The following is a 17201-nucleotide window of genomic DNA, read 5'->3' as shown; positions in this document are numbered from 1 at the left end:
AGTCCACTCATATTCAAACGTATTTGTTCATAAATTAACAACAAGCCTATTAGCCTAAGCCTTCATCTTTCTCAAAGCATCGCTGCTAAGCAGCCAACCTCATCCAGATGGCCGAGATGGGACGAACATTTCGCTTCCCAGAGCACCAGAGGCAGCTTCGTAACACGACACCTCCCATCATCCTACCAGCAGAGGAAAGGGGAGAAATGTGATACTGTAGAACCACTTCCTTCCACACTTATGGGATTTGAATTTGACTTCAAGCGGACCGTCCGGCAGGATATGAGCCATAGATAGAGGAACGAATGATGTAGATTACAGAAATATAACCTGAGTTGAACTACGCGCAGGCTGCGTTTTCCCATTAGGCCTACACGTAGAAGAAGGTACAGTATAGGTGGCATATGGTATGTTTGGCATGGAGTATAGGCCTTCATGTCAAGTAAGAGAGTTATATAGAATGATAAAGGATATGGTCATAAAGAAGACGTTATATTTCACAGTTGACATATAGGTACTATGCCTATGACATTATTGTTACTCAACTCGGCTCAATACAGACCACCCTCATATCATAGGGTATTTCTCCCCTACTATTCTTTTGTTTTGTAATACAAAATCGGCTGAGAACTACGGTAATATGTGACTGTGATGTTATGTTTATTGTATACTGTTATTTATTGTCCTATTTTTGTTGTTTACTTGTTCTGTTGTGTTGCAAATGGTGCTTAAGTGATGCAAGAACAATAAATAAAAAATATATATAAAGCACGTTAATAAAATGCAACAAAGAGCAATGCTTATTTGGACTAGGCCTAATTATATAATTATCAATGTATTACATAGGACCACTGAATTATATAGTTATTATTACTGTTGTCTGGAGTAGGCCTACACCATGGCCTGCTCTACACACATTTGTCAGTGTTCATATTGAAGGCAGGGGAAATAATGGAATATATATATCTACATCAGAACAATATAACTTGGATTGATATACATAATAATGTTGTGACCTCCAGTCCAGTCCACTCCCTGCTTATTTCTTTGCATCCTGATTCTGTGACATGTCAGTGTCCTGGATGGGGGGAAGGGTTGAAAAGGGGGGAGGGGGACTGGGCCAAAGAATGCTTGGTATGCGGACCGATATAACCAAAAGGCAACGGAGTGCGTTACACAAATTAAACGCGGGATCAAGAGCGAGCGCGAACACGTTTCATTTCCGCTCGAAACGTGGACGAAAAAAATGTCGCACACTTTTACGATTTTGTCCCGCAATTGGGCCTGGAAGTGTGCCGTTTATTGAGCAGTGACGCCGTGGATTAGACGGTTCACCCCGCCGCTGCGGAGATGGTTTGGTCTGTAGTAGGTGGGTCCGTGGGGCGGTCGGTCGGCAGGACGTCGTAGATCAATGAACCGGACCGTAGGGTTGGTCCAGCGCTGGCTGTTTGCATCTGACTGTATAGATGTCAGTGAGACGACAGATACGCACCAGGCTATTCGCGAATACTGTCCAATATGCGGATGTTTTAGGCCTAGGCTCCAACTAACCTTTTCGATTCTGTTCTAGCGGTCCCGTGTATTGCGGTGGAAATAAGAAGGAAATAGCATAGCTCGTCGTAACCTCCAGGATGATCTTTGCAAATACAAGCAACCCGCTGAAGACCACCCATCGCAAGCAGGTAGGCCTAAAAACACATAATATGCCCAATGGTCGACTTTTCGTACCTTTCCCCGATGTACGCTATGAAATACTCCAAATAGCATATTCGACCAATTGTTATGACAAAGCAATAACGTAATCATTAAATGACATTGGTAAGCCCTTCTCGGGGGAAAGGGCTAATAAATTATGAACACTTTTCGAGGCATCAAATCACATCAGTAGGCTATGACTCATAAGATTGAGAACAGGGTGACTATTAATGTCCCCTTGTGCACTTTTGTTCAGCGGTTACAGTAAAATGGGAATGGAATTATACACCGAGGATGACGTTGGAGGCCGGGGCTAGAGAAAGATGATCCATTCTTCAGCCTCGGGCATTAGCCTATAGGCAGACAGCAACTTTATGTCCCCAGCCATCTGTAATTCTATAAATGAAATGCTAGTAGAATCTATTGTAATGGAGCAAGAATCAATTATTTTAGCCATTTTCATAACGGGTTCAGTAAACCGAGTGCACCCTGTGGCTAGCTAGCCTTGCTCCATAGTAAGTCAATGTGCAGGACTGAAGCATCCCTAAATCTCTCTCTCATGGTGAAACGTGACCATTTAACGTTATGAGTTATGACCCTTTATGCAAGTATTGATGTATATTCCACTGGAGAAACAAAACCAGATATTTCCCCCATCATTTAGGATAAATTGTGGTTTCTGTCCTATCATGTAGGGATCAGTTTAGAGGTCACATTCTCGTGTAAACACAACGCAAAACACAACAAACACACATCCACTGTTAAGACCACCGTTGAGTGACCAGGTCTGTCTGTGCTCTGGTTACGGATGCTACATCAGGAGAGAGGGGATTTAACTCACCTTGCCACACCCATGAGACAGTCTGAATCTAGACACAAATAATTGCTTGTGGTGCCTGTAGGGCCGAGTCAATGAGGTTGTAGTGTAGGTGTAATAATGGTGCATTCGGCTTGATAATGATACTACAGTGTGTAACCTACCAATATAATTTCATTTCCCTTCGCTTGCTTCACTATATAAAAGGCCAGACGTCAACTCAGTTGGTGACATAGGCCTACTCTTGGCAGGGAAACAGTGCACAAAAATTGTGCCAACACACACACACACACACACACACACACACACACACACAAATATATTTATTGTTTTAACTACCCATACATACAGGTAGTTCACGGTAAAATTATGCTATAATACGTCTTCCAAGTTTTGTCTTTAGCATTGCATTAGTATTAGTTATAGATTTTGACAGATTAGGCCACATGCTATTGTTGACATTAATTTGTGGGGTGAAGCTACTCTTGTTGTACGGTTGACCCAATGGTTCACTGAATGACTGAATAACTCACTCATGAGTTAGGAAGGAAATGCTTTGCATGTGAGTGATGTATGATTTGGTTCAGAATTAGAGAGTGTGTGTGTGTGTGTGTCTGTGTGTGTGTCTGTGTCTGCATACACGTGCATGCACACACTTCTAATGAATATTGAAACAGGAAGAAAGTAGTCAGGAGTCAGGACAGATTTGATTGCATAGTGAATCTGTATCCATGCCGCTCATGTACAAGAATACAATACTGGCGGATATAGGATAACACATTTTAATAAGTTAACACATTTTAATAGGATATAACACTTGATGTTCACACAATGTTTTAAGCGAGTGATGAAATATGAATGTGTTCAATCTTGTGTGGGTGCGTGTGTGTGTGTGCGTGTGCATGCATGTGTGTGTGTGCATGCGCGCATTTGTGCTGGGTCAAGATGGGCAATGATGAGATTGCAAGGCTCGAGTTTAAAGCTTCCTTTTCGGGATATTATCTGGTTGTAATGCCAGTCAAACGTCTTTCGTGTGTCAGATCAGTATTATCAGACATTCTTTAGAATGTCATCTGTCATCATTATTGGCCCAAAAGGTCATTTCATCCAGATTCAATACTTTGCTGACAGTCAGTTTCCTTCCTGTGTGCAGTCCTATCCAATGGCTCCATCCAGTCCCAGCAGCAGCAGCAACAGCAGCAGCACAGGCTGGGAGCAGCTCAGTAAAACAAACCTGTACATCCGTGGTCTGCCCCCTGCCACTACTGACCTGGATCTGGTCAAACTGTGCCAGCAGTGAGTATTCACACACAACAACATGAGAGGGATAATATTTGTGAGCGAGCATTTGAGAGCACACCTTTGGTAAAAGGGTTTTCAATGGTGGATCATCAAGTATCAATATACCACATAAATAAAATAAAAAGGCTATTGTCCTCGCAGCTGACCCCTGTTCAAATCATCCTGCATGTCACCCCACCTCTCTCTCTGACCTTTCCTGTCTCTCTGTTCACTGTACTAGCAAAATAAAACAGAAATGGCAAAACATTCAGTTCTGTGTTATGGGTAGCAACTATTAAAAGTTATTAAAAGGTTAGTGATGTAAGTGGTCCATTGAATATGACAGTATAGGCTTGCTAGGCTACAGTGCCACTACTTAGTGCAGTGGATTCTGAAGTTCTGTATCGCCTCTCTCAATCCTCAGAATTACAAGCATATGGGAGGGTTATTCAACCATGTAACCAGCAGCAGCAGCTGTTTGCGTCGTGTTTGCTTGTGTTTTGTTCCTCTTCCCAATGGTGTTTGCCAGCACAAAGCAGAAATGAAAGGGCTTTTCATAGCAACAAGGCTTGAATGGCGATGGAAGCTAAGCATTTAGTCTGTATGGTGTTGTGTGTGTAGGGTTATCACGACCATGACATTTTACTTGACGATTGTCATACAAATAATTGTGATTAACGATTTAATTGTGTCTTCAGCATTGAACATTGGACCATCTAAATTAAACATGACAAATGTAGTTCTTTTAGGCTTCATTGCCAAAAAGTGCATTAGGCAGTTATGAGAAACTTATTTAATGATAATTTAATACAAAAGGAAATTGAGGAAACAGCGATCTACAAGCAGTGCCTTGTGACTCGTGAGCTTGTAGATCGGCTATTTCCGCAACATTTAAAAAATGTATGAACATCTTTCAACATGGAAACAATTATGACGATTATGCAAACTAATTGAGATTATCTTAAATAATTGCGATCAGACGATTATTATGTAATAATTGTGACAGGCCTACTGTGTGTTTCCTAGTATAAAGAAATATGGGGATAGTTAATGTGAGTTTTCTCAAATAAATTCCCAAATGGAAACAGATAGTAGTGGGAGACATGGGCATTGGCACATACAAAAATGTACAGTATTACTGTACTTTTAATATAGAGCATCACATAATGGTTGGTCTGTGATGTAATCTTTTGCATGGTACGTCAGAAAGATTTAATTAAAGTAATCTTCATGCGTATGTGCTCTCAGGTACGGCAAAATCCAGTCAGCAAAGGCAATCCTGGATAAGACGACCAACAAATGTAAAGGTCAGTATAGTTGTAAATGGTGGTCTAGGACAACATTTTACATTAGGTGGTTCCTGTCAAAATCGAGGGATGTTTTTATTTATTTTTATTTTTTTAATATTCCTAATTATATTTCTAGGTTATGGCTTTGTGGACTTTGACAGCCCAGCCGCAGCTCTAAAGGCCGTGCACGCTCTCAAAACCAGCGGGATCCAAGCCCAGATGGCCAAGGTGAGATATGCTGGCATATCACATGCATGGGTATCTTGTACGTAGGTCTATGTACAGCATGTATGTGTGAGTGGTTTTGCTTGTTTTGTGCAGGTTTGGGCTTCGTTGATGCTTTGTGTGTGTGTGTGTGTGTGTGTGTGTGTGTGTGTGTGTGAGAGAGAGAGAATTTGAGAGAGACAGTGAAGCAGTCACATGGCCTCAGCTGACTGGCTGTTCTTCCTGTGACCCCATTTACATTCACTGCAGAAACCAGATGTCACATTTCTCTCTGCCAAATATCCCATCAGTCAACAGTACAAGCACATGGACCAGCAGCTCCCTGCCCCCAAACCATCCCTCCATAGATTAATGCAGATTAGTACCGTAGGTAGCTGAATTGTTAGCTATTTAGCATTCATGCTAATTTAAGTTAGCATCTGCACAATATCAAATACCGGTACTAGTATGAGTTTTGGTCATACAACATCTGATTTTAGCCAATGCTACATATCACTGAGATTAATTCAAGTATGGCTTTTAAATGCCATTTCTTTGGATAATAAGAGATTCTGTGTTTTGGCCTCGAGTGCGTGATTTGTGTTGCAGTCCTGGTAGTAGCATTTCTCTGGGTAATCATTTCCCTCATTACCTTCCATAGCTCTGACTGTGTTGCTGTATTGCACGGTAGACACTTCAGAGATGAGGGATTAATTTTGGGAGCAGGGAATCAAGCTGTGACTCCTAGGACATGCATGTGATGTGGTAGCTAAGCTACGTAACGTTACTCTCCTGCTGCAGGCTTTAGGGGAGGCCTAATCTACTCCATAGTAGAGGAAGTGGAGTGAGGGGTGGAGGGAGCATGAGTTGGATAAATAAATTATTGAAGGCACTTTCATTGTCTTAGCCTACATGCCTACATGCCTTCTTCCAATTCCAGTTAGCCTCACTGCCATCCCAATCATGATTTAGTAACATGGATTCTTGTTATCTGTTCTGTTTCTATGGTGCAAATTCACCAGCTAATGCAGGAGTAGCATAGCAGCTGAACCGAGTGCAGTGTTTGAATTAAGTGAAATAAATCAAAGAATATTAAAAAATCACACCTGTGTGAAGTGAGGGGCGCTAATATATTAAAGTCTAACATATATATGTTGATTAGGTGATGTAATGGTGATATAAAACAAACGGTGCAGACATTAAACCATTAACAATAAAGAGACAATATGACGTAAATTACACATTTACGCGTTTTTGCGTTTACAAAACAAACATTGAACTAAAGACAAACATTGAACCTGTGTATAGGCCTCAAAAATAGAATGAGATCAACTAGAAATGTGTAGTTCCTGGTGAGCAGCGATTTAGAATACCGGTAGTAGAAAAATAGAAATGTTCAGTGCCAGGCAGTTTTTGTCTTTGTGTCTCTGCCTGTGTTGTGTGTGTGACTGTAGGCGTGACTCCAGTTGCCCAGCTTGGAACACCTGTTTTCATTCTCCTAATCGTCATGGGTTACACACCAGCCCGTATAGCTGATGGTAGTAAGATTGTGGAAGCGTATAGGGGTCGGGGTGATGGGTGTGGGATGCTGCCCCACTGGATACGGAATAATGAAGAAAAAGACATGTATATCAATACAAAACAATATTAAATATTGTGGGGCGTGCCCCACCAATGGCTGAGTAGGATGTAAGCACAAAATGGCTACCTTGTGAATATAGGACATTCACTACCTTGGTCGCTTTTCCGTCTTTGTTGAGCAGCAGCAGGAACAGGACCCCACAAACCTCTACATCTCCAATCTGCCTCTCTCCGTGGACGAGCAGGAACTGGAGGGCATGCTCATGCCGTTCGGCCAGGTGGTCTCCACAAGGGTCCTCCGAGACTACAGCGGCAACAGCCGAGGCGTAGGCTTTGCCAGGTACGTTTTAAGAAGATGTTCAGTTAACCTTCAATTCAATTACATTTTATATTAAAGTGTGTGTGTGTGGGAGGGTAGTAGAATCAAGAGGGAGAGACAGGGAGGAGATACAGGCAAAACAAGTAGTGGCAATAACAATAACAATGAATGTACTAGTGTAAGATAATATAATATGGTATAACAATGTATGTCATATTAAGATAGGATATAGTATAGTGGTAGTATGATATGGTATGGTAGCAGTCCATAGTCGTGCTCTGTGAGGGTCCACGGTCACACTCTTGATGGATCTCGGGTCATACATGGTATCAATCCAAATATTGAGTGAGAAACTGGAAGAATGATTCCATTTTGCACGATGAAACAGTTCTCAAAATCACATAAACAAACAACACAGCAGATTCTGCTTCTAAATAAAATACCAGGGCCTGGTATTTTTTAGCTTCTTCTGGTTTCTCGTTCATGGAGCTCAGAAGCAACATATAAAACCCAAGATTCTACCAAAGTTGAACATCACGTTAAGGATAATTCAAGTTGTTGGCTCTATGGCTCTATGTATATTTGAAGGTGATTTAGCTAGGGTTATTGATTCTTCCCTCAGGATGGACACAACAGAGCAGTGTAATGCCGTGATCTCCCACTTTAATGGGAAATTCATCAAGACAGCGACGGGAGCCCTGGGTATGAATCCATTCCTCCTTTGTTTAAACTTGGTGGTGTCAATAGATAACAATATTGATGATAACTGCTACTGAGGAACAATGACGTTAAAGCTTTCTAACCGTCCATCTTCTCTGTCCCAGCCCCCCCTGAGCCCCTCCTGTGTAAATTTGCAGATGGCCAGAGGAAGAAACACACTCACAGTCCATTTATTCCCAATGGACGGACATGGACTAGGGAAGGGGACCTGAGACTAGTATGTATCTCTCTGCCACTGTGCCTCTTTCACCTCTGTTACCCTGCGTGATATTGTATTGAAGGAATAATAGATCATGAAAAAATGTTTGTAGCTATAGATTAGTGTAGATTAGTGACAATCGTTCACTTTGTGATAGAAGCATCAAAATTGGCAATGTTCTTTTGACATTCAAGTTCTACACTGTGAAAAACCTTGTTTTATATTTGTTGTGAAAGCCATCTTGAAAAATGGCCGCCATTTTTGATTTTCAGGTGGCTTTTCTGAAAAGTAGGTCCTAGCCAGTATTCATGCCAAATGTGGTGCTTGTATAAAGTGGATTCTTCTGTTAATCTGCTGGGCTACTATGTCATGGAACTCAACACCTGGCCAAATGTAATTTGTCTTTTGCTGCCCTCTAAACTCGGATTTCCACTGGCATCAGTGGCATGGCCCAAGACCATCCCACCCCACACTGCCGGCACCTACTTGTGCCACCGTTTCCACTACAAGGAATTGGGCTGAGTGGTGTCAAAGTGGTACAAAATGAGTGGCTAAAAAGTATCCACTCCTGGGTAGGTCCGAGCTAGGCTAAGCAGGGCCAAAGCAGTGACGTTAGTACTGTCATACAACACTGCTGCTACTGATTGGTCGTGAGTCGCCATGAACTACGGCCACCCATTATTGTTTTATATAGGTATTCTATAGGATCTTTTCAGTGAGATGTCTCCTGTGCTGCTGGTGTAGAATGGGTGAATGACTCCACCGTGTTTGTGTGTTAACTCTGGCAGTGTACAGATATACATTCGACATCCGACGCACTGCCATTCCGACTGCATGGCTTCCACGTGTGGTTAGGGTTAGGATTTGGGACAGGGTTAGTAATGCTGCAAGTTGGAAGGACAATGCGTCGGAATAGCGGACTTAGGAATATCGGTGTGTAACATGCTTCCTCAGAGCTAGTTTGGCTATTAAAGGGATATTTCACTTTCACATAAAATAAATGACCATGAATTTTTACCTTTTTCATTTATTTTTCATACATTGTTTTTTATGTTTATTTTATTTGAAAGTGACATTTTATATAAAATAACACATACCCATAACACAGAACTGAATATAAATAATATACAGTATAAGTTATTATTTGTTGTAAAGACCCGATGAAGATCTGTGTGGCGTCTAAAAGCGTTGTCCATCACTTCTATAAAAAATTATTAGCGCATCTCCCGTAGCATTTACAGAGAGAGAGACCCATTGTTGAAGAAAGGGGCATCGATTCCCACCGGAAGGGAATGGGAGAGGGGGGTACTGCGAGGGGATACTTTATTATAATGGAAACGGTACATATTTTGATATGGTGCGGTGTCGTGTCGTGCTAAAGCTGCAGTCGAAATCCAGCATAAAAGACATGTAAAAATAGGCTTGACTGACCTTGGTACACCGTGATGTAAGTTACACAGCTGCAGCTAATAAGATTAATAATATTTGTGTTAGCTTTAGGAGAGCACTGTGCTAGTGAGTAAGCACTAACAATAGCCAATGTTGTCAATTATGTCCTATTTTTTAACCTATAGTTATCCACAGATCCGGGTTCGAATCCCAGGCGTTACATTGTTACCGTGAACCGGATCAGGTTTCCCGATGAGGGAGGTCAAAGGGGAGTGAGTGTATCAGAGTGGCTCAGAGCCTCTGCCTGAAGACCAAAAGCCTAATTAATATCTGACGCGACCAATAGGCCAGTCAATCTAAGATTTGTCCCAAAAGAAATTGCAAAAGTAATTGTTCAATTGTTTTAGGTTTATCCAGTATTATATAAATTGTGGATCATGGAATTCAGGAGTTAAAAGTTGGAGTACCATTAAAAACCTATAAGGCAAAAAAGAAATCTAATTTTAATTATGCTTTCAGAAGCATGTAATGTGTCAAACTAGGGGTTATTCATGATTCTGAATCCATTCCAAGCATTAGTTTATGCACAAAAAACACTCTAAAAACGGCTAATACTCTTTTTGAGGGGCACTAGCCCCTACAGCTTTTCGTCACAACATGTGTCACATTTGCCATTGACAATAAAAGGAGAATTTACGTCATATGTGTCTGAACAAATCGTGTTTTTGTGGCAACACAACCATTAAATGCCATTGACAATGAAAGGATAATTTACGTCATAAACATCTTTTGTCCCCACACGTCTCAAGATTTGCCATTGACAATGAAAGGGGAATTCAGGTCAAATGTCGGCTAAATCTTGTCTCCACACGTCTCAATATTTGCCATTGACAATGAACGGAGAACTTACGTCAGAATTCCAGTATACTGTATATGACGTAACGTAAACAAAACATTAAACACCATTGACATTGAAGGGAAAATGTACGTCATATGTAAACGAACAAATCAGCTAACCAATCACAGGCAACAGGAATTCTGATTGGCTAGTATGAGATGATCCATGATGATGTATGATGATAAGAGCTGATAATTCAGCTAAATATGATGTAAATTAAACATCAAAACATTAAACGCCATTGACATTGAAGGGAAAACTTACATCATATGTAAACGAGCAAATCGGCTAACCAATCACATGTTGGTAGGAGCACTTGGCCAATAAGGGACCACCTTATGTACCTTGCAGCAATGTAGCAATGTAAAATGTCCGCTAACATAAATGATGTACGATGACAAGAGCTCCACTCATTTCACACATCCTATCGTCATCCTATTCGACATTTTGTGAATTTGGTAGCAGAAAACAGGCTTTCATGAGCTTGTCACTATTTCTTGCTGTATATGCACGATAATGATAATGTATAAAATAGGCCTCGAGTAATTATTATTATTTAATCACATTACTCAAAAACAATTGTGCCTGATTTTTTTTATATGTGTAATTCTGCATTCTCTACCTTTCAGGGCACAATGACTCTCACCTATGACCCCTCTTCAATACCTATGCAGAATGGGTAAGTCGCATACAGGGCTGTTAAACATATTAGATTTCCAGAACAGCTGCAAACTTTGCATTAATTTGTTGTTTTTTCCAATGCTGGATAGGTTCTATCCTTCTCCTTATCCGTTGGCGAATAGGATGATGACTGCACAGTCTACCATGAGTCCCTACATGTCTCCAGTCTCTGCCTACCAGGTACTGTCAAAGAAGAGACTCCTTGGACTTGATTCACAGTGGCTCGTGTTGACTCACATGATGTGCTTAGTATGTACTGTATGTACACTGGTGGTCATGCTGCTGTGGCCTATGTGCTTTTTTAGTTTCTGTGCAAGCAAAATAGCAAGCATTAAGCCAGTGCAGCAGACATGTGTGGCAAATATGGTGGATAATGAAATTGTGTTGCGCTGAACTGGTTATCTGTCAAATCCTGTGACTCCTGTAAATGCCACACCCGCCCCATTGTATATCTCCCAAGATGCTTTGCATAGTGAGATAAAATGACCAGTCATTGGTCCGACAACGACAACCTACCTCAAACCCTAACCATAACCACAAGCACGAAGCAGCACGAAGCAGCACATTAATCCGGTATCCAACCTTAATCCGGTCGCCAACCAGGTGTGTTGGCTAGAGTTCTCAGCAGGCCTGAAATCTAAGGCCCGGCCCTAACTGGTGCCCGTCTGCCCGACCCTAACATTTATCACCATTTTAGACTGGAGAGAGAGAAAGATCACCGCTGTAGGCAGCACCATGGCTCAAATTAGACAGTAGAGAAAGAACGGACATACTGTATAATAGTTGGCAAAATGGCACCTTCACATGTTCAGTTGTTCATAAAACATGTTCTGCACAAAATAGACTAAAGTAGACCCCCGTCCTCATGCATCTCTCATTCTCTCTCTCTCTCCCTGACGTTCTCGCTTGCTGCTGCTGCTGCCTGTGTGATTTATATTCCGTCCTTCAGCGGTGGCGCACCGAACACAGTAACAGAATGGGCATATCTATAAATAAACCCAAATCGTGTTCATCTGGCTTGTATTCTGGGTTTGCAGATCTGTTATGTTCGTTGCACGACAGACAGACACCACGTACAAATCAGGCTTCTGCCTGTCTGAGCACTGCGGCTGTAAAACCTTTAGTAATGTAAATGCATCGCAGGCTTGCAGCAGCACAGGGACACTTCGATTAACCATGGTGAAAGCATGTAAATAATAATATCTTACCAGACTAGCTCATCGTCTGTAAAAGGTGTGGTGCTTAATATTATTATGGTATGTTGATGTTGTTGATACAATCCCCAAAGTCCTTGTCAAAATATCCAGGTTTGTTCCACTTTGATGCGTGGGCCGGCTTTTTTTCATAATCCGCCCATCCCGCCACGGAAGCCAACCCGCCCTAAAAAACAATATATTAATTAATCAACGACCCGCCCACCCCACCCCGCAAAAATAAATAGTAGCATACCAACTGGCTTTTCAACGTCCATTCAATTGCGGGGGGACTGGGCTATTTCCCCATCAATTTACATCTGTGCAGCATTTCGTTCATAATGTTGGCTTGGCTACTGACAGCAGATGGAGGTAGGACCTCAAAACAATAAAATAAGCAAATAAATATATGTAGCAGCCTAGCGGGAGCGAACAAAACAATAGCGCATGGTTTGGTTTTAGTAGGATAGACAATTCATATTTTCTCTGTCTTTTATAATTATGTAGGCTATAATTCATGATGATGATTCAAATACATGAGAGAACATTGAACGACAGTGAGTGTCCTGTCCTACAACATTACATGGTACATTCAAATTAAGTTGACGTGCAGCGGCCGGGATATCAGGATAATGAGGATATCATTGGCAGCTGTGCATACTGTGTAGATCAAATAAGCAACACATTGAACAAACTAGATGATTTCAGTAGAGACGGGAGAGCAGGCGAGAGGGAGACAGAAGGGAGAGAATAAATAATAAAACCTTGACTCGTCCGCCCGCTTCGTGGGTCAACCCACGGGACCTTCCGGACAACGGCCCAGCCCGCGTATCACTAGCGTGCGTGCTGTCTTTTAAATTAACATCGCAGCTCTAAACTTTCAGAGCTTGTTGCCTATCCAACACAGAGCTAACGCAACTCTGGGACAGAATTACCGTGTATCCAAAGGATTTGTTTGTGACGTCATCCCAAAAACCAGGTCGCTGGTACTAAGGCTACATACGGAAGCGATTTGTAACGTCACCGATTATCCGTGGTTCATTCGTTAGGCTTCAATACCGAGGTGCAGACAGACAGACAGGGATATGCGCCTGTTCACTGCTGCCTGAGACACAGAACCTGAGGCTTGGCCCGGCCCGACCAATCAGCATACATTTTTGCCTCGACCCTACCCGAAAAAGCCGGGCCCGGTCAGGTAGGGTCGGGTTCGGGCAGCATTTGAGACCTCTAGTGCTGACGAGTGTGACTGTGCGAGTATTGTGGACATTGGACAATGGGTGATTTAAGTGAAAGTTTTCATTGAAGAACGTGAAAAGTCAGACTATTTGACCCTGTTCTCTTTTTTCTCTCCACCTCTAATTCAGGTACAGAATCATTCTTCCTGGATGGCACATCAACCTTATATCATGCAACACCCGGTAAGAGATCATTTTGTTAGAATCGTCACTCATATGGGCCGACATTTTTGATAATTGTAATCATTTCAACTGAATTGCTTATAGTGACATTAAACTAATAATAATAAAATAATAATCAGAGGAGTCCCTAGACCCCACATTGAAATCCACTGCCCCTGTAGTATGTATGGACACGGCAAATGTGCCTAACACAGCTAAGAACAGAGAATGTTACTTTAATCAGTTCTACTGACTAAAGTTAAACTAACAACTACCACTGAAGAGCTGAATTCTGGGAAACTGCCATCCTGTCTGTGTGTGTGTGTGTGTGTGTGTGTGTGTGTGTGTGTGTGTGTGTGTGTGTGTGTGTGTGTGTGTGTGTGTGTGTGTGTGTGTGTGTGTGTGTGTGTGTGTGTGTGTGTGTGTGTGTGTGTGTGTGTGTGTGTGTGTGCGCGCGCGCGTGCGTGCGCGTGCGTGCGTGTAAATATGGGAGAAAGGGTGATTGTGCATGCGTGTGTGTATGTGATTCTGTGCCTGGGTGCTGCCAGGCTGCAGAAATGGAAGAATGGAAATGATATACGCCCCCACCCCGCCCCCACCCTTCATGCAGTCCAGCAGGAAATGCCTGGGGCAGAGACAGTCTTATGACTCTGAGGCTGTATGACTCCTCCAACAGATGGTTTCCAGTAGAACAAGTGTCTGTGCTGGATTCTCCCCTCCCCCGCTTTCGCCTAGGAAATGCTCTATTCCTTAGAAGTGTTGAGATTAAAGGGAAAGCCAGCATGTAAATGGCAACTGAAGACCTAATAAATGAATGTTGCGTTGTAAATTGACATTCACGCAGAACATCTATCTGTTTCTATTATTTTTCCCCATGTAAATGTTGTGTCCTGCATGCTTTGTGGGACAATACATGTAAATTATAAGTATAACCCATTCTAATTATTAATAAAACTCCTTTTAATATGGAGCTGTGTCTGGTAGGAAATTTGAAACCCACTATTTCCGTATTCAGTATGCTACTCACTCACATGTGTAATGCCGCCATCTAAATGTACTGTAACTGAAAATTAACAAACTACTTTTCAACGCAGGCTGCTGTTATGTCTCCCTCTGTGGATCCCTCCATGTCACTGCACCCCACAGGCATACTCACTCAGCAGATGGGCCATCTGTCATTGGGAAACACTGGAGCGGTGAGGAGTTATGCCCTATCACCATGCATATCGAATACACAGATATGGAGAGCGTGCATAGACATAATGATCACTTAATAAGCAAATGAAAATGCCATAAAGGCAATGCATGAGCTCTTTAATCTTTTCAAACGAGACACAAAAAGGACATTATCACAATTTGGAACATTATCTAGCGTGTATGTCCAAAACCAAATCAAATCAAATAGATTAGTCCGATTAACCACTTACTGTTTTTTCCCTGATTCTTTTTATTCGCACAATAAAAAAAACAGTACAAAAAGGTAACATCAATAAAAGAGAAAAATATGTGCAGGTGAGAAAATAAACCCATAAAGGACTTATACGGGGCGGCGGTGGCTCAGGGGTAGAGTGCCTGGATGGTAACCGTAAGGTTGCCAGTTCGAACCCGGGCTCCCCCAGAGTTACTGTCGAAGTGTCCTTGAGCAAGACACTGAACCCCTAATTGCTCCCGATGTGCTAGTTGGTGCCTTGCATGGTTTCCGCTGCCATCGGTGTATGAATGTGTGTGTGAATGGGTGAATGTAATGCACAATCTCTGTAAAGCGCCTTGGATAAAGGCGCTATATAAATGCACCATTTACCATTTACATGGTTCTCAGTTATCACCTAAGATAATAAACAAATAATAAGTAGACAAAGTAATCAATTATAATGTACCGGTATGTACTGTGAGATTGAAGAGTCTATGATACCATCAACAATTTAATTAAACACATCAATCAGTATGCCCTTGTGAGCTTGTAGATCTTTTATTTTCTTATCTTTTGTGTTGTAATGAAAGATTTTGACATTTCTTGAAAGTGTTATATAATATAGTGCCTATATTGTCATGCCCAAAATAGGGAGGCCAGGTTGAAAATGGTTGAATATATTTTCTTTTTCATTTTGACAGTACATTGCAGCAAATCCTAATGTGCAAGGAGGCTACATACCACAATACTCTCATATTCAGGCTGCATCTGTAAGTATAGTGTGAGGCTGTGAGCTTCCTCTCAAACCTGTCCTACTGGCAAACCTGGTCATGGAAAAATATTACATATTACACTGTAAAATCCTCAGTGTTCAGGTAGTGTAACTCAGTTACATTAACATTGAGGATGTTACAGTGCTCAAACCCATGATTATATTTAGGGCCATGGTTTCTTAAAGATATCAAATTATATTGTAATTTGTGAAGATCTTCATTGTGAACATCTTAATTCTCCTCAGGACAATGGCACACAGCAACAGGTGGATTCATCTAACAACTCTTCTCCTTATAGTCAACACAGCAAGTAACCGTACGTATGTATTTTTACTTACCACCAGCCATTGCTATGTTTATAAATGTCATAAAGCAACATTATAACTTTATTATACACTATTATAAATGTTTTTCTTGGTTACATTGGTGCAGAAACATATTGATTGACATTTTATGATATTTATCCTGGCTGTGTTTTTGATTTTAGCTTTTGATTACCCCTTGTAATGGAGGATGTTGGCAATTGTTGATGGCATCACGTTGATAGCAGTCATGGCCTTCTTTGATTGGACCAGACCCATGAACACTTTGCACAGCCTCAACTTTTATGGTGGAACATTATTACCATGTAAATGGACTCAAGCAGCTGGCTAATCAAGGAAAAACAAGTTTTATTTTGATAAGAAACGTGTACATTTTTGTCTTTTCCAAGGATTCTCAAACAAATGCCATAGGATACCCATGTGTGATGTGATATTCAAACTGCATGAGATTTAAATATTTTTCCCTGAGGAAAATTTCAAAGATTTTATAGTTAGTTTATTTGTGAAATATAAAAAAAATGCTTGCTTGCACTGAAATCTCGATGTTGCTTTGTTTTGGTTTTATCGGTTGTCATGAAGTAAATCAATTTTCTACAAGGACAACTGTTACAGACAACGACATCCTTAGAAAAGTAATGAATTTATTATTGGAAATTGTGCCTTCTTTCGCCACATTAAACATCCTGCTACCAATCTAAAGGAACTGTAGGCTGATAAGGTATCATATTGTAATTGGGTAATTGGTTCATCACAATATGTGTTATAACTTACTCCATCAGGAATCCATGGAGTGCTTGGTTGATTGATTCATTTCCTGGTAGCAATAAAGACAACTAGAGTCCAGCTGCAATACATAAAATCGTGCTCACAGCAAAGCAATTCCATCTTTTTCCCTGTTGTTTTTTTTTTTTTTTTTTACTTTGAGATGTGATATTAACCAAGAGCTGTACTTTTATTAAATTACATAAAGTTTTACACAGAATGAAATTCATTGGGAGATTTTTTTGTTTTGTTTTGTTTTTGTTTTTCTC

General features: G+C 41.2%; 1 protein-coding gene across 1 annotated transcript in view; it reads left to right on the top strand.

Moving 5' to 3' along the window:
- Positions 1 to 1282: 1282 nt before the first annotated feature.
- rbms1a (RNA binding motif, single stranded interacting protein 1a) overlaps positions 1283 to 17201 on the top strand; it is a 17048-nt gene continuing 1129 nt past the window's right edge. The window contains exons 1-14 of the mRNA XM_083759500.1: positions 1283 to 1682; positions 3666 to 3808; positions 5042 to 5100; positions 5219 to 5310; positions 7050 to 7207; positions 7809 to 7888; positions 8011 to 8123; positions 11022 to 11071; positions 11163 to 11253; positions 13631 to 13684; positions 14758 to 14859; positions 15776 to 15844; positions 16093 to 16163; positions 16335 to 17201. The exon at positions 16335 to 17201 is cut by the window's right edge and continues 1129 nt beyond it. Of these exons, the coding sequence (XP_083615626.1) occupies positions 1632 to 1682; positions 3666 to 3808; positions 5042 to 5100; positions 5219 to 5310; positions 7050 to 7207; positions 7809 to 7888; positions 8011 to 8123; positions 11022 to 11071; positions 11163 to 11253; positions 13631 to 13684; positions 14758 to 14859; positions 15776 to 15844; positions 16093 to 16161 (1131 nt within the window). The 5' untranslated portion in view covers positions 1283 to 1631 and the 3' untranslated portion in view covers positions 16162 to 16163; positions 16335 to 17201. The remainder of the gene's footprint in view (positions 1683 to 3665; positions 3809 to 5041; positions 5101 to 5218; positions 5311 to 7049; positions 7208 to 7808; positions 7889 to 8010; positions 8124 to 11021; positions 11072 to 11162; positions 11254 to 13630; positions 13685 to 14757; positions 14860 to 15775; positions 15845 to 16092; positions 16164 to 16334) is intronic.

This window comes from Protomyctophum parallelum (genome assembly GCF_964188405.1).
Source record: "Protomyctophum parallelum genome assembly, chromosome: 2".
Lineage (NCBI taxonomy): Eukaryota > Metazoa > Chordata > Actinopteri > Myctophiformes > Myctophidae > Protomyctophum > Protomyctophum parallelum.
This window is presented reverse-complemented; position numbering and strand designations above follow the sequence as displayed.